This window comes from Delphinus delphis, chromosome 16 (genome assembly GCF_949987515.2).
Source record: "Delphinus delphis chromosome 16, mDelDel1.2, whole genome shotgun sequence".
Classification (NCBI taxonomy): Eukaryota; Metazoa; Chordata; class Mammalia; order Artiodactyla; family Delphinidae; genus Delphinus; species Delphinus delphis.
Window position 1 is genome coordinate 34,166,591 of NC_082698.1, and position 24,137 is coordinate 34,190,727.

At 41.1% G+C, this 24,137-nt stretch overlaps 2 protein-coding genes and 1 pseudogene across 5 annotated transcripts in view; 1 reads left to right on the top strand and 2 right to left on the bottom strand.

The window, feature by feature from the left end:
* MARCHF5 (membrane associated ring-CH-type finger 5) overlaps positions 1–10,348 on the bottom strand; it is a 55,021-nt gene extending 44,673 nt beyond the window's left edge. Inside the window, exon 1 of the mRNA XM_060034478.1 lies at positions 10,023–10,348. Coding sequence (XP_059890461.1) covers positions 10,023–10,057 — 35 coding nt within the window. The 5' untranslated portion in view covers positions 10,058–10,348. The remainder of the gene's footprint in view (positions 1–10,022) is intronic.
* Positions 2,623–6,598, bottom strand: LOC132439621 (small ribosomal subunit protein eS6-like; annotated as a pseudogene).
* Positions 10,296–24,137, top strand: part of CPEB3 (cytoplasmic polyadenylation element binding protein 3) — a 177,847-nt gene continuing 164,005 nt past the window's right edge. For 3 of the 4 annotated variants that reach the window (XM_060034473.1, XM_060034476.1, XM_060034477.1), the window contains exon 1: positions 10,511–10,622. The gene's annotated coding sequence lies outside the window, so the exon portion shown is untranslated. Of the gene's footprint in view, positions 10,381–10,510; positions 10,623–24,137 lie in introns of those variants that run through there. The other variant, XM_060034474.1, reaches the window with a different exon arrangement.

A 24,137-nucleotide genomic window follows, 5' to 3' on the forward strand; every position in this document is an offset into this window, starting at 1 on the left:
CCTCAATTCATTTTCTCCCACCCCTCTTTTCCTTCCACTAGGTTGTCTAAATGCCGCCTGCTTGCTGATAATACACACTCACAATTTACTTCCACACCTTTCCACCAGCCAAGTTAGTGCTCATTAGGTTACAGAGTAAAGGGAGATCTGGGAATTATCATGATTGGTTCAGAGATCAAAGAACAAATCACTATTATAATATGAAGACATGAAAAAAGAACTAGACAATTCTAAAGAATATTACTTATTCCTTAAAATAAATGTATGGCCTTACTGGTACTGGTAATGTCACTAATCTGTATGTATGACATGTCACTCTTTATAAAAAAAAATCATTTACTTCTATGTAATTTTAAATTAAAATTATAACTTTTTTCAAATTATTGATATAAATCCTTCTCAACAGTAAAATTTATAAAGTTATAGGAATATACACCTAATTCGCCTTAAATCAAAGAGTATTCAAGATCTCCCCCTAAATTAACTTGAACGTACTTAGTATGCTCACTATTTGATGCCAGAAGAAATACATTTAAGGAACTTACAATCTAGTTAAGGAACAAATATATGCATAGAAGGATCACATAGAAAAAAAACCACACAAAACACTGAGTGCTAAGAAATGATGCTGGTGACCAAAGGTAATATAGAAATGTGATGATGACCATAAGAAACACAGGATGAAATAGCTGAGAAGGTTTCATGAAAAGGAAGAACTACAAATGAGATGACAATTGGGGAATGAAAAGAATAAGGGTATCTGAAGTAAGAATAACAGCATAAACAACCTTAGACATAGACATGAGCATATGATCATGGACAATGATAAAACCAATGTGGTTGGAGCAGAAAGGTTTTAAAATAAAGCTAGGTATTACAAACCAGTTGGCAAAGGATGGATGACAAAGGTAACCTCACTTCACAGGGTTCATTTGTGACTAAACTAGTTTATATGATTAAGTTAATTATTTTAAAAGTACATGGGGAAAAAAGGGGAGGAAACATCAATAGAATAGTTTCTCACTGGCACATAAATTAACGAAGCAAGATAGGTATGGTTATCTAATAAAACAGTTGGCAGTAAAGTCTACCTTTGTAGACTCAGACTGTAGGTGTTTATAGTGGATTATTAGAAAGATCTGGAAAATCATAGGCTCCTGCCTATGATCACTTTGGTGAAAACTGGAGGGAAACAGAATAGAAGAGTTCCAGAATACAGGAGTGAGAGCAATGAAACAAGCTTTATATTGCTGTTGTTGTTATATATGGTGCCTTACCAATGTATTTCCATGACTGTTTTAAGGAAAGAGAACATGTCCTTAATTCAGAAGATGCTTAGAGGGGGCTTCCCTGGTGGCGCAGTGGTTGAGAATCTGCCTGCCAATGCAGGGACACGGGTTCGGGCCCTGGTCTGGGAAGATCCCGCATGCCGCGGAGCAACTAAGCCCGTGAGCCACAACTACTGAGCCTGCGCGTCTGGAGCTTGCGCTCCGCAACAAGAGAGGCCCGCGCACTGCGATGAAGAGTGGCCCCCACTCGCCACAACTAGAGAAAGCCCTCGCACAGAAACGAAGACCCAACACAGCCAAAAATAAAAAAAAAAAATTTAAAAAAAGAAGATGCTTAGAGAACCATGCTCTGGTTAATGCAAGGAACGCCTAAATTTAACAATGGAAAAAACTGCAAACTGCTTGCTTTGTCTCAGGATTAAAAGTGTCACATCCCATGTATTCTTAAACAGGAACTATACCATCAAGAAGACTAAAAATCCGGGATTTCCCTGGTGGCGCAGTGGTTAAGAATCTGCCTGCCAGTGCAGGGGACACGGGTTCCAGCCCTGGTTCGGGAAGATCCCACATGCCACGGAGCAACGAAGCCCGTGTGCCACAACTACTGAGCCTGCGCTCTAGAGCCCACGAGCCACAACTACTGAGCCCGAGTGCCACAACTACTGAAGCCCGCGTGCCTAGAGCCCATGCTCTGCAACAAGAGAAGCCATCCAATGAGCAGCCCAGGAACTGTAATGAAGAGTAGTCCCCACTCGCCGCAACTAGAGAAAAGCCTGCGCGCAGCAACAAAGACCCAAGGCAGCCAAAAATAAAAATAATAAATTTTAAAAATTAAAAAAAAAAAAGACTAAATATCCCTTTATATGTCTGTCCAGCCAAGTGGAATAGAAGTTAAAGTATTTGGATTTATCAAAGAGCTACCACAATCATGACACATTACAAAAAAGGGAAAGGGAAATACCCCACAATGAAAGCGATCATTTACTAAGCATATATTCATGCCATGCGCTTTGTCTCTGATCTTCACAAACTCTGCAAACATAATTATTTCTGTCTTAAATAAATAAGGAAACAAAAGCCCAGAATGGTTAAACAGTCTGCCCAAGGCCTCATGGTTAAGTAGAAAGGCATGGATGCAACCTACGCCTCAACTCTAAAATATGAGCTTTTTTGTAAATTACATCCCAATAAAAAAAAAATTAAGTTAAAAAATTTAAAAAAAACACCAAAAACATCAGCTTTTATCACTATACCATGCTGCCATATGGATAGTGTATTCTGAGAAAATTTTCCATTTCTCATTTCTAAGGAAATTATAGCCAGTACAAGTTGTTATGTGTTTCATTTTTTTTTTTTTTAATGTCTGATCTTATTTATTTGTTACTCTTAGAACATCTCATTTTTGACTGGACTCAGACTTAGAAGTAGAAGCTCTCAGAGAGGACAGCCTCCGTCTCTTGGCAATCTGTTCATGGCGTTTTTCTTTGGCCTCCTTCATTCTCTTGGCCAAAAGTTTAGCATATTCTGCAGCCTCTTCCTTATTTTTCTTAGTACACTGTTTCTTCAGAGCAATTCGCCGACGTTTGTGTTGCAGAACACGTGGAGTAACAAGACGCTGAATCTTGGGTGCTTTGGTCCTAGGTTTCTTACCTTCTTTGTTTAGGGGCTTTCTCACAACATACTGACGGGCATCATCTTCTTTAGAGAGATTGAAAAGTTTGTGGATTCTGCTAGCTCTTTTGGGCCCCAGGCGATGAGGCACAGTAGTATCAGTGAGTCCAGGAATATCCTTCTCCCTTTTACAATGACCAAATTGAGAACGCTCAGATTGGCATCCACAATGCAACCCCGTACAGATTTGCGCTTTCTTTCTCCAGTCCTCCTTGGTCTGTCACAGGAATGCCCCTTACTCAGTAGCAGGCAGACTCGGCCATGGGTCAAGACACCTTGCTTCATGGGGAAACCCTGTTTGTCGTTCCCACCACTGATTCGGACCACATAACCCTTCCATTCTTCACCCAGAGTGTCAGCAGCAACTTCTGTGGCCATATGCTTCTCATAAAAGGTACGAAGTTTTCGTTCATCGTCCACTTCAATGAGTTTCTGGCAGCCAGTGGCCGGGAAAGAAGTGTTCAGCTTTATTCTGAAGCGGCTGACCGTCTCCGGGGCGCCACAAAAAAGAGCTATGTGTTTCGTTTTTGCTAGGGTACTTTTAAGCAGCCATAAGGAGCTTTCACTAGAGATCTAAACCCCTGCCAGTGTATTCCAAGGTGCCATATAAATGTTACCATCTCTCATCTTATGAACTATGGCATGTAAAGAGTTGGGAGGCATGTATGTACATGTGGCCTGTAAAGAACTGCTACATGAATCTGGAGAAGGGGGGAAATATTTCTGGCTGAAATGGTCAGAAAAGCTTTATAAATGAGGCAGAAACTAAACTGGGTCTTGAAGAGTGGGTAGAATTTTGAAAGACAAGATAGTGAAAAGAACACAGGACAGTGAGTGAATCAGTTTGGCCTGGGCAAAACATATATACTTTATGAACTCATTCTATTTTTTTTTTTTTTTTTGCGGTACGCGGGCCTCTCACTGTTGTGGCCTCTCTCGTTGTGGAGCACAGGCTCTGGATGCGCAGGCTCAGCGGCCATGGCTCATGGGCCCAGCTGCTCCGCGGCATGTGGGATCTTCCCGGACCGGGACACGAACCCGTGTCCCCTGCATCGGCAGGCGGACTCTCAACCACTGCACCACCAGGGAAGCCCTGAACTCATTCTTAAACAGAAGCAAAGCTTTAAAAAGGTAGCTGGTGCCAGCCATATACTCACTGTCTAAACATAATAGAGAGCACAATAAATATGATTATGGAGGGTCTTGAAGGCCAGGTTAAAGAATTTGAACTTAAGCTTAATAAGCAATTAAGAAAATACAGAAGGTTTTGAGCAAATAAATATTTGGTGCTTCAGTAAGATTATTCTAGGCACTGATATGTCATAAATAGTGAAAAGACAGACACCATGATTCAACAGTGTCTCCAATGTACTTTCCCCTTCTGGGGAAATGGGATAGGGAACAGTTTCTGATCTCAGTGAACTTCCACTTGAATGTGCATGGTGGTGGTGGTAAAGGGTATGTGTGGAAGGCTCTGAGACCTGGGATAGGTGCATTAAAAAAAAAAATTACCAGGGCTTCCCTGGTGGCGCAGTGGTTGAGAGTCTACCTGCCGATGCAGGGGACACGGGTTCGTGCCCCGGTCCAGGAAGATCCCACATGCCGTGGAGCGGCTGGGTCCGTGAGCCATGGCCACTGGGTCTGCGCGTCCGGAGCCTGTGCTCCGCAACAGGAGAGGCCAAAATGGTGAGAGGCTCACAAACCGCAAAAAAAAAAAAATTACCATACGGTGTGATGTACTAAAATGAATGCATAAAGGTTCTATGGAAAAACAGGAAGAAGTAACTCACTCTGCCTGAAGGAGCTGTGTAATGCTTCAAGGTGATACTTGAGCTGAATTCTAAGATGGGTCAGAGTTAGCCAGGTGTCAAAAGGGAGGAAGTCATCTAAAACAAAAATAAGAAGATGTACAGCAGGGTATGTCCAGAGGACAATGAAGTGCAGTGCAGAAGAGTATGGTTAAGGAAGGTTGGGGCTGGATTGGATAATTAATAGAGCTAAACCTCTTCACCAGGGCCTTGAAAGTTTAGAATTTATCCTATAGGTGATGTAGAGACTGACAGCTTTTAAAATATGGAAACGCCATGATAATTGTGCCTTGGCCAATTCTGGTACCACTCTATTAAGTCAAACTGGGAAATTCTGGTACCACTCTGCAAGTCAAACTGGTAGAGAAAAACTAGAGTCAGAGAAGGAAGAATCTATAGTATCTGATAAGCAAGTGGATTTGGAGGAAAAAAGCAAAAAAGAAAAAAAAGATGTAGGTCTTATGGCTGGTAGACTAGAAGAATGGTCCTATCAAAGGCCAAAATTGGGAAGTCAAGATAAGTAAACACCAGGGAAATAGCAGTAGTTTAGTTTTAGATACGTTAAGGCGCTAGTAATGCTCTGTATACACAAATGGAAATGTCTACTGGGCAGCTAGAATGCAGACACTAAAATGTGGGAAAGAGGTCAGGAATAAAGACATAAATCTGGGAGTCACTCAAATAAAGGTGATAGTGAGATAGTAAGCAGGGATACTTTTCAGAGAAGAATGATAAGTGCTGAGGATTGAACCATACTGACTGAAGAGAGTAAGGGTAAGGTGATATATAAGAGGCGAAAAAAGTAAAAGACAAATAGTGTGGTAGACTAGAACACAGTTTCAAGAAGTTAGGGGGTGGTGGTCACCAGTTTTATCTCCACTACATATATGTCAAGGACATGAGGACCAAGAAAAGAAGTCATTAGGTTTACCGATTAAGAAATTACTGGTAACCTTCAGTATACTTTTAGTAGAGCTACGGACAAGAAAGGTGGATGAAAATCAAATTACAACAAGAGATGATAAGGAGAAAATAAGAATATAAATGTCACAAACAGGGAAACGGATTTAGAAAGAAAAAGAGTGATAAGTAAATACAATGGATTATATATATATTCTCTTTAATTGCTGTATATCACAGAACCTAGTATTTTAAAAAGTCAATTGTAGATTGATATATTTAAATTTTAGAAACAAGAACAAAACTATGAATTACATATGGTATATATAAAAGCATTAAACAAAGACTGGAAGAACATAAACCCATTTATGATAGTGGAGTGGGGATGGGGAGAAGATATGGGACTGGGGATAGTGGCCAAAGGGGACTTTATCTGTAATGTTTCCACTTTTTACATAGAGATGGAAGCAAATACAACTAATTGCTAATGTTTTTTAATTCTAGGTATTGTTCTGTAAATGTCAAAATGGGATAGTGATATGATTCGAGTAAATATGCTTCAGAGAATGAGAAGTCGCTTTAATGGAAACTAGAGATGGTTATATAAATAAGAAGATAATATAGTACGTTCCTATCAGAACACTCTACAGCCTCTAAAAGGATGTACATGTGTGGCTGACAACACCCTGAGAGTGGGGATTCTAATTCACTTTGCCACTGCAGGAGGCTCGTGGGGAGCAGATGATTCTCCCTGCTTTTCTTCCCATTTGACTGTTCTGGGGACACTGGCTACATGCCTTGCCTACTCACCAGGTGCAAGTAAGTGATGCAAACAACCTCAACAAATTCCTGAGTGTTTAATGTGAAAGGGGTACACAAAAGTCAAGTTTCCAGAAGCATCTCTCACCAGGCTTTAAACCTGAGGTTCATTCCTGCAGTTTGTTACAGTATTCTTTGTATTCTCTATACATTTAATCCTAATTTTGAGAAATAAAAGAGAAAACGAGAAAGTTTAATGGTGATAGAATAATATATAACAGACCTCTCCTTTAAAAAGTATGGCAATGAAGGGAAGGAAGAGAAACTGACCGAGATTCAGAGAGCCTGACGTAAAAGGTTTGAGTTTATGAATGGTTATAATTTCAGGGCAATGATTTGTGATCCCAAATCATTCATGACACTAGAAAACCACCCACTTTCCCACCCCCTTTCTCAAACAATTTAAAAGGTTCAAATGATAAATTTATATAAAACAGTTGCTTACTGTTTATAAAAATGAAAGGCAATCAAAATATATATCTATATATACTCTTTCTAGCTACAAATACTGCAATAATAAAATTTATCAAGATAAACAATTGCTAAACTAAATTTAGTTATTCACAAAGGACAAGGCAATTGAACTTCAGCTATTAATAAGTAGCTATTAATTAAAAAACCTTGAAAGACTAAGTGTATAAACTGAACATACCATCCATGTTATGTAAATATAATCTTCATTTTATTTGACAGTTTATGGAACACAAACCTCACTAGAATTAAAGCTCCATATGAGCATTTTTGCTTATGTTCACTACCACCATATATCGAGGACCTAGAATGGTACCAGGCAAATGCATCGATATTTATTAAGTCAATTCATTAAATACAAATGTTTAATAAGCACTAAAATATACCTAATTTTAACCTAGAAGCAGAAGAACAATATATGTTATACACATTTCCTAATCTTCTCAAGGACAGAACTTGCACTGAAGAAATAAAAATAAGGGCAAGTTTCTGAGCTAAATTCTATCCCTCAAAAATTGCCACCCAAAGACCAAGCTGGGGGGAAGCCAAATTCAAAGCAAGAATTCTAGGTCCTAACAGGTTGACATATTTTAGTCTGTTGGGCCTGTCAGTATTCCTCAAATGAACCCATAAAGTATCTTTGTGTTCAATTTGCATGTAGGGCCAGCCCAGATTAAGATGATACTGTAAATATGGAGATGGGTGTGTGTGTGGTGGGGAGAGAATTGCTACATTAGTTGGTTACACTAGAATCTTAAATACCTTCTGTGTGCCTAACATATGAATAGCATTTTATTGTTTTATAAAGTGCTTACACGTGTTCTCATTTATACAATCCTGTGAGGTAGGATATTGCCATTTTATAAATGAGGATGTAGAACCTCAGAATATAAGTCCAAAGTCACATAGCTAGTATGTGGCAAAATGAGAATTTTAAGATTTCTGGCCAAGCTTACATCACTAAAATGTACTATCTCTTATCATGAAATAATCCCTTGGGATTTAGGGTAGTGGGAATTCCCTGGAGGTCCAGTGGTTAGGACTCCACACTTCCACTGCAGGGGGCCCGGATTCAATCCCTGGTCCTGGTTGGGGAACTAAGATCCCCCAGCAAGCTGTGCCGTGTGACAAAAAAAAAAAGTGATTTTCAACTACAATAAACATCTGGAAAACTTTTGAAAATATACATGCTCAGGCCCCATTCTCCAGAAATCTGTGAATTAATTGGTTGTGGGCAGAGCCAGGCATCCATCCATATTTTAAAATGTTCCCCCGGTTGATTCCAACGTGGGGCCACGGTGCAAAACACTGACTTAGATAATAAAGATCTTTGAACGTCATCTTAAGAATCTACCTTGAGGTATGTCAAAAAGGTGCCGAAGATGAGGGAAGCCAGTATTATAGTCACCTGTTTCAGTACATGCAGCCAGAATTTCCATGTTTCTATTAGATGTTTTAAATGCCTGGCTAGCACTCCTTGGCTTTTTTACTTTTATGGAAATCTCCAAAGAGTGTATGAAAGCCAGATCAGCTTTTGGACACAAAAACTTTTCTAAAAGTCACCTACATAAAAGTGAAAGCAGCAGGCCCTCAGAGGGGGAAAAAAAAATTAATTACAAAATACCCAGCACCAGAATAGGGTCTCATTTGATTGGAATTGGCAGTGGCAGAAAGTGGTCTCCTGTGGGCATATTTCAGTAGTCTTATATAATTTGTCAGTATGGTAAATTATAATTTACCTCGTAAAACCTGGTAAATTATCAAACCCCTAGACCACTGGGGAAAATGACAAAAAAGTTCATGCATTTATTCATTAAAGAAATATTTACTGATGACCTGCTTAGTGCCAGGCTCTGCTGTAGGTTTCAAAATAAATAATGATGTGTAAGTTTTTGCCTTCCAGGAGCTTATAAACTACTTACATAAAAAGGGGTTAGTCAATACAACTTGACCTGAATGCTCCCCTCAAATAAGGGCTGGATTAATCACTGGGACACCCCAACTGGAAAAAGTCAGTACATGATTTCTATCAACTTAGATGTCTCAAAATTCTAAGCTCCAAAGGAAATGTCTGTCACTGTGGAAGAAGATGTACTCTTGAGTGACTTCTGTTCTGGGTGTGATCCAAACAGCATTTAACTGGGTATAATCTCATTTAAGGTTGGCCTTTCATTGCCAACCTTAAAGTTGGACTTTTCCTCAGTAGGAAAACCTGTACCACACGCTGAACTGGGTGGCAAATGGTCTACTGAGAGTTGTAGGCAACCAAACATGCATTAGCCTGTAGCACTGGCTAGGCCAGGAAGCTATGTCGTGGCTTAGGGGAAAATGTGGAGTAAGGGTCTCCAAAAACTCATGGTAGAACCCATGGCCTAGAATTTCAACAGCAGAGGGCGGTGCAGCCGATTTCACAGAAAGAGTTTTACTGACAAGCCCCCCCCAGGAACTTGCCCCATGATAAGATGAAACTTTATCAGTGAACTCAACGAATGGTAAAATACGCTAAGTGTTCAGGGTTGGACTTACGGCTGTTTTCATAACCTCTACTCTGGTCTGACCGTTAAAGTCCCTTGCGGGTACTCGTGACCTTATAGTTTGGGGTGGGGATGGGATGGGGGAGGAAGGAGGAATGAAGTCAGTCTATCAGGCTTTCCAAAAGAATGCTTATCCTTGGTTTTTGGAAGGAGTGTACAAATTGGAGGGGGATCACTCCCCAGAGAATTAGTCTGGTCCTTCTTGCCAGTGACAGCGCTGACAAACACGTTACAACACAGTTTGGGGGGAGGGGAGGAGGACAGTAAGAAAAAGAAACTAATTCTCTGGGTTCACACGAACCCCTCTCACTTCGCAACGGCGTTCGGACAAAACCAGACGCCAATCCGTAAGTAAGTTTCGCTTTAAGTCTACGCACCCAGGCCGCCCGCTCCGTCCTCCCCCAAGTACGGACTCCAAACTTTCTGCCCCTCACTCGGCCCCCAGGCCGTGGAACTCCTCCCGGCAGGCTAGGCTCCGCTCCGAAGAGCCCCGAGGCCCGGCCCGCGTCCTCCCCCAAGGCTGCCCGTACCTGTCCAGCATCTGCTGTAGGGCTTGGTCCGGCATTTTCGTCGGAGGCGGCGCACTCGCCTCCCCAGTGGGCCCGGTCAGGGCCGGGCCCAGGGACAATAGCACTGAGAGGCGGCGGAGTAGGCCTCAGTCCGGCGGCAGCCGCGAACCCCCACCCAGCCTCCCGGGGCGGCTCCGCGAGCCCGGCGGTGGCTGTGCGCGGCCCGCGGGCGTCGGGAGGAGGCGGTGGGGAGCGAGGAGGAGGAGCCTGGGGCGGGGAGGCGGCGATCGCGGCCCGGGTTCCTGCCCGTCGGCCCAGGGTTCCGGTCCATGGACCGCGGGCGCCGAGTTGCTGCCGGCGGAGGAGCTACCTCTGTGAGGTAAGAGTCACCACTTCAGTGCGCGGCGGGGTCACGACGCAAGGCGGCCCAGAGCAGCCTGGGAGATGTAGTCCTCGGACCGTCCCCGCAAGAGGCTGCACAGCCCGCCCCGACCACCGCCGTCGCGCCCGCCGCCGCCCGGCCGGCGCCCTCCCGTTTCCTTCCTCCAGAGGGAAAAATGTCCTGCGGGCCGCTTTCCAGGAAGCAGCGGGATGTGCCGCTCCACCGTCAGTAGCATCAAGGTCAGCCCTCCCTGCCTCTTTCTTTTCTCTCAGCTCTCGTGCTCAGGTGGGACCGAGCCAGGTGAGGGGGGGGCGGGCTAAAGGGCCATTTCTCGGCAGGGTCCCCAGTCGCGGCCGCGGCGTCGGGGCGGGCCGTGGCGGGCTTGGGGGTGGCAGAAGTGCCTTCTGAAGCCCTCGGCGCTGGGGCCAGCGTCTGCCGCGTCTGAACCCATTTTGGGGAGTTACGCAACCCCCGTGAGGGGTCGGATGCTCTAGTACGTGAGGTTATTCCTGAGGGGTCGGCAGGGCAGTGGCTGCCTAGACGAGGTGGTTCCCACCAGAACCTCTCGGTGTAGGTTTGCCCGACGAGGGGTGGGGTGGGGGAGAGGGGCGGGGTAATGGGGGGAGTTTATTCCCTCCCTCTCTAGGAACCTTCTAAAATGTGCCTGGGCTTTCAAGGGCTCGTCACTAGTCTCCAAACGGAACGTGTTCATGAATAAACAGCTTTTGCTTACTCAGCTGTGGGTCGTCAGGGGTGTTTGTTTCTCTCTCTGCTGCTGGTCGCTGTTAACCATTTCTAGTCGCCTTGACACCTCCAAGCAGGTGGATGTGTGTGTGTGTGGGGAGGGGAGGGGATCAAAAGGGGAAAATCATGAATCGCTCGTTGGTTTATTCTCTGACGCTCTAGGGACAGCTTTGGCGGGAGGAAAAGAGCTGTTGGCTAACAGGAATGCGTCTTTTGGATGACCTGTGACGTTCTCTAGTGCAGCGATTGGTAGGATGTCTGGTAGTTTTCCCCTGATTATGCCTAATTTCTGCGGCAAGAGGTTTGATTTTTCTTTAAATTAAAATGTGTTGCTTAAGCTCTTTATTTTTTTTTTACGTAGAATTTTATAATCCGCTACTAATTCTCTGCTCAAAGTCTGCTTCCTGAATATATTTGAACTAGAGTGTACATCACCAGGAAGAAAAACAAAAATAACATGTGACCAGAAGTTTATTTGGCCTCCGATTTCTGAAAGATGCTTTTATGAAAAGCTTTGGGAATTTACATGACTAATTATAATTAATGCTTCACCTTTTTCTCATGAAATGAGAAGCAGGCCCCTGACAGGGGAGGGAAATAAGTAATTTAATCCGGGTGTTTGATATTTTAAATTCCTATTTATTGCTACTCCTACTGGGTAAGTCTTCCCTTACTGCGTATTTATCTCTTAAGCAATTGTCAGCCACAAGGAGATTGATACATACATGCCGCTCAAAAAATAGAATTTGATCTTAGCATATTGAAAATAAAAGAATTTATATTAGCATTTTCATGAAAATTCTGTTTCCTGGCTGTGTCAAAAATCCTTTGAAATAGGAAAAAGAATTTCTGTTATTCATCTTAAGAGTGATTAGCAAAAGAAAAAAAAAAAAAAGCGATAAGCACCTGACCTAGTAATTCCACTCCTTGGTATCTGCCTAGGAGAAATAAAAACATATGTCTACACAAAGACTTGTATGCCAACATTCACAGCAGCATTATTCCTAATAGCCAAAAAGTGGAAACAACCCAAATACCCATCAACTGATGAATGGATAAACCAAGTGTGGTATAGTCATACAACAGAATGTGATTAGGTTATAACAAGGAATGAATTTCTGATACATGTGACAATATGGATGAACCTTGAAAACATTATGCTAAGTGAAAGGAGCCAGTTACAAAAACAACATATTGTATGATTCCATTTATATTAAATGTTAAGAATAAATTCATAGAGACAAAGTAGATTAGTGGTTGCCTAGAGCTGGAAGAGTTGGGGAGTAATGGGGAGAGATTGCTAACGGGTATGAGGTTTCTTTTGGGGTTGATGAAAATTTCCAGAATTAGAGTGGTGATGGTTACACAACTTTGTGAATTATAATGCAATTAAAAAAATAAGATATAACAAAATTAGATTCTGGTGATGGTGGCACAGCTCTGTAAATATACTTAAAAAACTGAATTGTATGCTTAATATGAGTTAATTTTCTACTATGTAAATTACATCTCAGTAAAGCTGTTAAAAAATTAGCTCCATAGAAAATGTTCATAAGGACATCTAAAGAGAAACAGACCAACAGATAACTGATAATTCTTTAACTTTAATTTTTTATATTTTTTAATTAGTATGGACAAAAATCATGATTGATAGAACTCATGAAATAAATTCCTTCAGATAAATTTGAAATGGGTGACACACATAGCTTGAATTTCAGTATTGTTTGTCAACTTTGTTTTCCTTGGCTCTTGTGTTTTCAGATAAGACTTGGAATAATTGGAATTATAATTTACTTTCTGATTTTGAAGGAAAAAACTTCCTACTTACTTAGATCTTAGGCTGACCCCCCCCCAAATAAAAAGTTGAAATGCACTTATGCATTAATAATTTTATGATGGATTTAGAAATACCTGAGTATGGAACTGTTCTAAATATGTTAGGAAATTTAAAGTAGTATATTACTTTTATGTTCTCCCATGACACTTGTTTTGAACTGTCTGCCAAAAGGGGCCCTGGAGATATTCCAAAGAGATATATAAAGTATCCAGGTGCCTTCCAAGGAGAATTGTCAATTGCCAAATTTGGTGATAAACTGCAGGCTGAGTCCACATTGCAGGCCACAGAATATTCTTCATTAATTTATTCAGCAGACATTTCCAGAGGATTTATGATGTGCCTGGGTACTCTAGTCACAAATTAAACAATAACTACCCTTTAAGAACATACAAACTACCTACCAACACTTACATTAAAAAAAATTAAAACAAGGCATTTCCATATGAAATACTACATAATGATACATGGAAGCATATGATATGGTGCCAAATGAACTGGCCTAGAAATACAAAGTGAGGTAGAAGTTTAGAGACTGTTATGGGCTGGTGTGTTAGAGAACTTTGTGAAACAAGGGGAATTTAGGCTCTACCTTGTAGCAATAAGAATTATGTAGGTAAAGAGGTGGAGAAGGATCTTGGGTCTGGATAAGGATGAAAAGATGTAGAGAGAGGAGTTAACCTCTGTAACTGGAACTGTGTCTCTGTTGAGTAAGAGTGAAAAATATGATTGGTTGGTTAAGTAGGGAATAGTTAAAAGGCCTTGAAGCTATTAATTCTTTTGATAAGTATTTATTGAACAAGCAATATTTATGTGACAGGCACTAAGCTAGGTACTGGAGACACAATAATGAGAAAAACAAGCATGGTCCCTACTTTTGTGGAGTTTACCGTTTACAGTGGGAGAGAATCACATGAATACATTTTTTAGGTTGCAAATGTAGTACGTGGTGTTATGAGAGATAATAACTAGGGTTTTTACCTAGACAGGGAGGTCAGAAGAGTTTCTCAGCAAGTGTCCATTATGCTGAGAACTGAGGAAGAGCAACAGTTAATTGGACAAAGGGAGGAGGGAAGAGCATCCCAGGCCAAAGGACAGCATGTGCAAATACCCTGAGAAGGAAAGCCCCTTGGTGAAGAGAAGAAATTGAAACAAAGAGAGGACTTGGGGTAAAATGGGACCACAAAGGTCACTCAGTTGACAGACTCTGAAGAGCTTTGTAAGCCAATTTGAGGAATTTTGCCTTTATCCTAGAATCCTGCTGGGAGGAGGACATAAGAAATGGACTCCATTATGTAGGAAATGGAGTGTTAACTTGTAGTGGTTCCCAAACCTGCTGTGAGTCAGAGAATTAGTCTGGAAATTCTGATCCATGTGCCTGTAGTTGTGCCCAATTAGCTGTTTTTTTAAAAAACAAATTTCCTAAGTGATTATTAGACCAATGGTATCTCTGCAGAAATACCGCAGTGGTTGAGAGCTTCAACTCAAACCTACATTTGAGTCTTAGCATTGCCACTCAGGGGCTCAGCAATTTGGGGTGGGTTATTGAATCTTTTTAAGCCAAAGTTTCCTCACCTTCAGGAGGAGAATTGCAGAACCTACCTCACTGGGTTACTGGGAGGATTAAATGAGAAAATTCATTTAAATTGTTCAGGACAATGCTGGGTACATGGTTAAGAGCTCCATTGGTGTTAGCTCTTAATTATTACTAAAAGTTCTTGAGTCAAGGTGAGAGTGATTTAGGGGAATTAATTTCGCAGTGGTATGCAGGGTGGGTTGGGCACAAAGACAAGTTAGGACTGGCCTAGGTCTCAGTAACTTAGCCATGGTCTGTAACTATTTCAGAAGTTTGCTTTAACACAGCTATAAGTCCTTCAAGAGCCTTAGATTGGCTAAGTAGTTTTCAAACAGATAATGTTCCTGGGTCTCTTAAAGGACTTTTATAGGGAGACCTTGGTCCCCAGAATACATTTTACTGGCTTAGCATCTATAATGTTACTTTTTTTTTTATATAAGTTTATTTATTTTATTTATTTTTGGCTGCATTGGTCTTCGTTCCTTTCTCTAGTTGCAGTGAGCGAGGGCTACTCTTCATTGCCGTGCGAGGGCTTCTCATTGTGGTGGCTTCTCTTGATGCAGAGCACGGGCTCTAGGCGCACGGGCTTCAGTAGTTGTGGCACATGGGCTCAGTAGTTGTGGCTCGCAGGCTCTAGAGCGCAGGCTCAGTAGTTGTGGCGCACGGGCTTAGTTGCTTCTCGGCATGTGGGATCTTCCTGGACCAGGTCTTGAACCCCTGTCCCCTGCATTGGCAGGCGGATTCTTAACCACTGCACCACCAGGTAAGCCCTTTAAGATTACTTTGAATTGACCTTTTCTTAATTCTGGACAGAGGCTTCACTGGCCACTTATAGAAGACAGTCTAAAACCTGTCTCTTTATCTTCATTTGCTATGCAGAGAATAGAATTTTAACGGCTAATGTCAACTCTAACGGAAAAGATATTTACAAAGGGTAAATAATTTTACAAAAAAAAATCATCATCTACTAATTAGTCTTCTTTTCCTCATAAATATTGTGGAAGACTCATTACTTTTCATTGTCCTTGGTTAAATTCCTCTCTCTGGGTTAGGTGTCCCTGGGATAAGGCAGTGGTGTGTCAAGAGTAGGTAAAAATCACAGGATAAGATGCCACATCTTCCTTCTTGTATCTTGTTTCAGGAGTATCAATTTTATGCGAAAATGTATACATAAAGAATTATTTTCTTTTTTAAACAAGCGTGGATGTCAGAGCAGCAGTTCTCAAAAAGTCGTCTAACAGACTCCTAGGGCTACCTGAGAACCTTTCCAGGAGGTATGTGAGGTCAAAGCTATTTTTATAATAATACTAAAACATTATTTGCCTCTTTCACTGCATTGGCATTTACACTGATAGCACAAGCAATGGTGGATGTAACTGCTTGTATCTTAGCACCATTAAAGGCACTGACACCAAACTGTACTAATGCTTATATAGTCTTCACTACCACACACATAGAATAAAAACAAAAGTTCACTTAAGAATGTCCTTGATTAAGCAGTAAAAAATATTCATTTATTAAATTTTGACCATTGGATATGCATATTTTAAATATTCTGTGTGATGAGATGGGAAATATGCACACTTCTGCTGCATCCAAAGTATGATAGTTGTCTCAGAGCAAAACACTTTACATGATTGAGCTACAAGCTGAACTAGCTACTCATCTGACACTATTTTACCTGAAAGACTGACAAACATTTTAAACTTTTGTGCTGTTAAGAAAGTGAAAAGACTTTCACTCATTTCAGAATGGGAGAAAATTTTTGGAAATAATATATCTGAAAAATGACCTGTGTCTAGAATATATAAAGATTTGTTGCAACTCAATAATAGAAAGGCAAAGAACCCAATTAAAAAATGGACAAAGGATCTGAATAGACATTTCTTCAAAGATATACAAATGGCCAGTAAGCACCTGAAGAGATGCTCACCAACGTTAGCCATCAGGGAAATGCAAATCGAAACCGGGATGAAATACCACTTCACTCTCCCTAGGGTGGCTATAATAAAAAAGATGAATAATAAATGATAAGTGATAATAAGTGTTGGTGAGAATGTGAGGAAGCTAGAGCTCTAGTACACTGCTGATGGGAAGGTAAAATGGTGGGGCCATTTTGGAAAACAGTCTGGCACTTCCTCAAAATGTTAAACATAAAGTTTCCGTATGACCCAGCAGTTCTACCTCCAGATATATACCCAAGAGAAATGAAAACCTGTCTACACAAAAACTTGTACATGAATGTTCATAGCAGCATTATTCATAATAGCCACAAAGTGGAGCAACCCAAATGCTTATCAACTGATATATGGGTAGATAAAATGTGTCCATACAATGGAATATTATTCAACCATAAGGGATGAAGTACTGTTAAATGCTATAGCATGGCCGAACCTTGAAAACCTTGTGCTAAGTGAAGTAAGCCAGTACGAAAGAGAATATATTCTATGATTCCATTTATATGAAGTGTTCAGAATATGTAGGTCTACAGAGACAGAAAGTAGATTAGTGGTTGCCTAGGGTTGAGGGAGATGGAGTTTTGAGGAGTGACAACTAAGGTGTGCAGGGATGTGCACCTCTTTTTGAGGTAATGAAAACATTCTAAAATTGATTGTAGTGATGACTGCACAACTCTGTGAATATACTAAAAATCACTGAAGTGTACACTTTAAATGGGTGAATTATTTGGTGTTTGACTTGTATCTCCATAAAGCTGTTGTTTAAAATAAGACCAGATAAAGCCTTAAAATCCATTGTTAATTGACTGATGTATTAACTTATGACATATCAATATAACATAGTATTATATAGCTGAGCTATTGAAACAAATGAGATATTTCTATATAGGCCATAATGAAAAGTTGCTAAAGATGTAGTGGTCATCAGTTAGGGTTTTTTTTTGTTCCACAGAAATCAACTCTAGCTAATTCAGTCCCACTAGGGGACATTTGTTAATGTCTGGAAACTTTTTTGATAGTTACACTAGCATCTGGTGGGTTGAGACCAGGGATGCTGCTAAACATACTATAATGCACAGAACAGCCCCTCACAACAAAGATGTTGTAGCTCAAGATGTCAATAGCGCTGAGGTTGAGAAACACTGAGCTAACTTAAACAAAAGGAAATTTATTGGAAGGAATTGGGTGAGCTCGCTGGATTGAAAGTAAGGCAGGAGAACCAGGCTGGAAGCAGCCAGATAGGCTACCACAGAGAATCGTCTTGCAGCAACATTCCATGCTCTCATATGGGTTCAGCACTGGAATGGATAAACTCCCTCCAACTGTTTGTATTCTGCTCACCGTTCAAAATCTAAGGAGAGAGCATCTAATCAATCTTCCTTGCCACTTGGCTAAAGGAAGGCAATGTACCTTGAATGAAGGCAGTTCCTCAAAAGGAAGTACATTCATTAGCAAGCACTTTTGACTATATAGTTATGATTCATTTACTATCTAGGTGCTGAGGATAGAGGAGAGCAAAAGAGACAAAAATGCTCTTGTGGAGCTTATATTCTTTTTTTTTTTGCGGTACGCGGGCCTCTCACTGCCGTGGCCTCTCCCGCTGCGGAGCACAGGCTGCGGACGCGCAGGCTCAGCGGCCATGGCGCACGAGCCTAGCCACTCCGTGGCATGTGAGATCTTCCCGGACTGGGGCACAAACCCGTGTCCCCTGCATCGGCAGGCGGACTCTCAACCACTGCGCCACCAGGGAAGCTCCCGGAGCTTATATTCTTATGCTGCTAAATCAGGGCAGATCTTTAATAACTTAAAGAAGAATAGTTGCCAAACTCCAAAACCAATAAATACTACCCATATGTTAAGTGAAAAAAGCAGGGAGTAGATAGTATCTATAGTGTTATCCAAATTATTATTTTTTTTAACTTAGCATGTGTATGTAAGGAGATTTCTAGAAAGAAACATAGGAAATGTTTTTTGTTGTTGTTTTTTTTAATATTACATGTGGATGGTGAAACTGAATATGGGGAGAGAAGCCTACTTTTCACTTTATTCCCTTATGATGTTTTCATTTTCACCATGAGCATGTATTTCACAGTTAAAATTTTTTAATTAAATTAAAAAAAATCGTTGGTGCAAGTGAAGGATGATTAAAGGCTTTGAAAAGTCACAATATTGGGAGTTCCCTGGTGGTCTAGTGGTTAGGATTCCGGGCTTTCAATTCCGTGGCCTGGGTTCAATCCCTGGTCGGGAACTGAGATCCCACAAACAGTGTGGCCAAAAAAAAAAGTCACAACATTATGGTGGTTCTGCTTATTATGGAAAAATGGAAAGAAAGAAAGAAAGAAGAAGAAAACCTGACTGGAAAGTGTGGCCTGTAATCATTTAACATATTTGTTGAACACCTACCTGCCTTAGGTCCTTTTTGGACAAGGTGGAATATAAGTAAATAAAATATCAAGCAGCAGCCATGTGTGAGGCACTCTGTGAGGTGCTGTAGCTGGGAGGGGATTGACATTTGAAAAAGACCTGACAGCTGCCCTTAATGACTGCCTGTTGGCATCTAGTTATTGAACACCTAATATGTGGCATGGGCTGGGCCCTATACACACATTATCTCAAACCCTAACAATGACCTTATCAGATGGATGGCTGTGTCTCTCGTATCACAGATAAGAACTTGAACACTGGAGAGATGAAGTCATAGCAAGTAAGTGGCATAGCTGACCTTTGAATCCAGGTGTATCTGACTTCACTGGAGAACAGTGTATGAATATGTGATAGTTAAATAACAAGTAAAGAAGAAAGTGATTTATTGCAAGAGCAATCACAGAACTACCCATGATTAATTTCTGAAGAATTTTACAGATAGGTACCCCAGGAGCTCAGAAAAGAGAAGAGAAGTTGCTGCATATTGGAGTGGTCTGGGCAGGCTTCCTAGTGGAGGAGTGGTTTGAAGGTGGGTCTGGGCAGGCTTCCTAGTGGAGGAGTGGTTTGAATTGGGTCTCGAAGGAGGAGTATATGGATATGTAAAGAGAAAGGCAGTGTCAATCTTTACTAAATGCCTGCTTGAGTCTAAAAACACTTCACCTAATCCACGTAGCCTCATTTGGGAGGTGAGGAAACAGAGGCCTCCGCTTACACCCACCCCCTGCCAGGAATAGGCTCTTAATAGGCCTTAATTTTTGGCAATCTGATAGGCGTGAAGTGAAATTTCATTGTCATAGTCAAATGTTTACCTCTATTTTATAGCTTCTGGGTTTTACCTCTTGGATAAGATGAATTAATGATAGAAGAGAAAGTGTATGTAATAAACTAAAAGACCAGGATATAGTCTTTTGGGAGAATAGCTATTCAGTATATGTTGTTTTCCTCTACTAAAAGAGTTTTAGGCTTTTATGAAGGTATTATAACTAATATGATACCCTACAGCTGAAATCTCAACTCGGTAAGTCTGAGAAAGATCACCTATTTGTTTATTCAACACAAGTTCTTGAGCTCCAACTATGTACCAGACACTGTGGGAATACTGGGGATACAAATATATGAATAATACGTTGTTAGTCTGTTCTTGTCATCAGGTTGTTTACCATTTAATGGAAAAGACATATTGTCATATATTTATAATATATGGAAATCTGAGCCAATATATCTGCACACACTCCCTGAAACCTAGGAGTCCTCCTTGAGTCATCCTTCTCCCTCATCCCCCTACCCTTCAGTCAGTCACCAAGTGTGGTCCATTTATCTCCTAAATATCTCTCAAATCCATTTACTTTTTTTCCATTGCCCCCTCCCTTCACCCTAGTCCAGTTGCCTGTCATCTCTTACCTGGGACTACTTACTAGTCTCATAATTGGTCTCCCCACCTTTGCTTTCATCCCTCTTCAACTGGTTTGACAATTGGCCTCTCCAGTTTACTCTTTCTTCCTTCGATTCACGAGTAGAATGACTTGTTAAGAAATGTAGAACTGCTCATGGTGCCTGCTTGAAGTCCTTCTGTGGCCTGTTTAAATCCTGGTGAGAAGGAGCCAGCAGAAAACATAAATTTAGCAATTTGGGGAAAAGGGGAATAATCTATGAATTATGCCTTCTAAGCTTCATGAGGGCAGGCCAGGACCATACCTGTTTTGTTCACTATTGTATCCCCTGTGCCTTGCACAGAGCCTGGCCCTTGGCAGGTGTTCAGTAAATATTTAGCGAATTTTTAAAAGAGAGAGACACTTCTAAGGGGAGAATGAACCCTGAGATGTTTGGAATTGGAAGTATCGATACAAACTAATGATTTTATAGATATACATACATAGATAAACACACACAGATGTGTGCATACATATGCTTTTGGCTCTATCTGCTGAGAGGAGCTAAGGCAGTTATACCCCAGAACCAATGAGTATACCTAGTGCTATCTCCAATAGAGGGAACAAGGGCTCTTTGGAGAAACTGCTAATCCTAGACTAGTAGGAAAGGACAAGTACATGAACCTGGAACATCTGCAGTGCCAGAAAGTAGGGATGTGATAAAAAACTGATGGGGCCATGTCAAAAGGGCCTAGGAGTCAACTTGAAGGGACCCCAATGGCCAAATCAGGGACATTTTGAGTAACATAATAAATAATGATAATGAATTATAACCTGTAGAATAAAATATGAATCTGTGAGTCTATGCTATTAAAAATAAATGAATAAATCAGGGGATAAGGAAAAACTCTTCCTTATAGTGGCATTCCAATTAATTAGAAGCGTTGATGAAAATAGCAAATCACCACTTGCAAACACCACAGGAATAATTGATATAAGCAAGAATCATTGATGGATGCTAAAATTAGTGGGTGAAAGTATGTTGATAAACAGGATGCTCACATAGTCAGAAAGTATCTTCCCAAAGATATTTAAGTAGAAAGGAGAAAATAGTAGCTTTACAGTGGAGAAATCTGGCAGACACTACCTTAACCAAGTGATCAAAGTTATCATTACCACAATGGGGCATATCCATATCATGTTCCTTTTGGAATGATGCACTAAGAAGGACACAACATGACTTCTGTGGTATTATTGCCAAAAATGCATGACCTGAATTTGATCATGAGGAAACATCAGAGACACCAAAATTGAGGGACATTCTACCAGATAGCTTGCCTGTGTTCTTCAAAAGTTTCAAGGTCAGGGGACTTCCCTGCTGGTCCAGTGGTTAACACTCCACGCTTCCAATTCAGGGGTGTGGGTTCGATCCCTGGTCGGGGAATTAAGATCCTGCATGCTATGCTGCGTGGCCAAAAAAAATAAAGTGTCAGGGTCATGAAAGACAAATACTGAGGAATTGTCCCATATTAAAGGAGACTAAGGAGACATGACAACTAAATGCAATGTGTGATTCTTGGTTGGATTCTTAGAAGGGGCATTAGTTGGCCAGTTGGTAAAATAAGGTCTGTAAATTAGATAATAGTACTGAATCAATGTTAATTTTCTGATTTTGATAATTGCACTGTGGTCATTTAAGATGTGAACATTTGGAGAATGTGGGTGAAATGTGGAGGGAAATTCTTTTTTGTAACTTTTTTTTTTTGCGGTACGCGGGCCCCTCGCTGTTGTGGCCTCTCCCGTTGCGGAGCACAGGCTCCGGACGCGCAGGCCCAGCAGCCATGGCTCACGGGCCCAGCCACTCCGCGGCATGTGGGATCTTCCTGGACCGGGGCACGAACCTGTGTGCCCTGCATCGGCAGGCGGACTCTCAACCACTGCGCCACCAGGGAAGCCCTTTGTAACATTTTTGTAATTCTGAAATTATTTCAAAGTGAAACATTAAAAGTAAAATAAAACCCCTTTTTTTTGAATTTTATTTTATTTACTTTTTTATACAGCAGGTTATTAGTTATCCGTTTTATACATATTAGTGTATGTATGTCAATTCCACTCTCCCAATTCATCCCACCACTACCACCACCCTGCCTGCCACTTTCCCCCCTTGGTGTGCAGACGTAAAACTCCATTTTTAATGGTTTTGTATTGCCCTCACTTACTTTATCTTGCTTTACTTTACTCCCCGCCTCCTTCCAGCTTCCCAAATGAACCCTGAACTCTAGCATGCTAGCTAGTGGCTTGCTTCTTTAGTTCCTTAAATACACCATGCTTCCTCCTCTTCAGATCCTGACGGTAAGAAGCAGCATGGTATTCTCTTTGCATGGAGCATACTTCCTTTGAAATTTATCCTTTTGTTCTTTAAGGCTCATTTTACTTACTCTAGAAAACCCCTCCCTGACCCCCTAATGCAGGTCCCAACATTGTATGGTTTCATAACATCTGGTACTTTTTCATAGCATTTGTATCACAACTGCCATGAAATTATCATGGAGTTTACTGTTTAAAGTCCCTCTCATTCACTAGAAATGAATGTTCATAAAAGATGGAGGGATTGTCTTTTTTTGCTCAATATTATTTCCCTGGAACCTTGCACAGATTTTCAATGACTATTTGAGTAATTAATGCAAGTCATGCAATGGAGCATCCCCCCTGCCAAAAAAAACCCAACACAACTTGGATGAAACTGGACACAGGAGACGTTTTAAGTTTGAGGAGATGAAGGCAGGGACCAGAATTGGTGGCAGTGACAGAAAAGGATAGATGGAGGAGTCTTATCATGGAAGGAGCCATAGGACTTGATAAGGGAGGAGGAAGAGTCAAAAATGACTCAGGTTTAATCATCAGCTGCAAAAAGGTACACAGTTGAAATGGCGCTTGAGTCACTTTTCCAGCAGTATTTTTTTTTTTTTTCCAGCAGTATTTTTTGAGAGTATGTTCCTAAACATTTGAAAATGGTCTCTATTTATTTTTAATAAAAATGCTTTAAGTGGTAAAATACTGTATTATGTGGTAAATACCAATTGTCATGCTGATTGGTATGTTTGGCATACTAAAAAGTACTAGAGTATTTTAATAAAAATACTATAAACCCATGGTAAAATACTGCCTTGATTCATATTAAACAATAAAAATGACTATATGAGAACACCTGAGTATCCCTCTGTAGTGGGTACTGTGGTGCTCCAATCCACATCCTCTCATCATGGGTAATGTACTCCTCCCTCAGCTGCTGGGAATTTTAGTTCCTGATGGTGAAAAGCTTTGTTTTTGCTGGGTGTTGCCTTAGGTTGCAGGGAACTGCCTCACTTTAGGTTATCCTCCCAGGTTATGCCTCACTGGCCCACAGCCAGTGACTGGCTGATTTAAGATGCAAAGACCCAGCTTCCTTGCCTTATTTGAAGACAGGTCTGAGGGACCTGTCTCAGCTACCACAGGTGTTGGCCAAGTTGCAACCACTCTGGGGTCAGTGGCTCCCTCTGACTCTCCTGGTCTTCCTCATTGCCTTGCAGATGTATTTGCCAGTTGCGTCCTGCCTCAGTACATCTCTTGCTTGAAATTGGTCTCAGAATCTGTCTCCAAGGAACCTAACCTATGACACTATCTAATCTGCCTACTCTCTAAATGTTGCCATCATTGGAACCTCTGTGTGTGTGTGTCTGGGTTTTGTTTTTGTTTCCTCCCCCAAATATACCCCAAAAGTGCCCAAATTAAATGTACACCTTGATGAATTTTCAAAAACTCAGCTTCATTTTTATGAAAGAAAGAATAAGAAAATGAGTTTGGGTAGA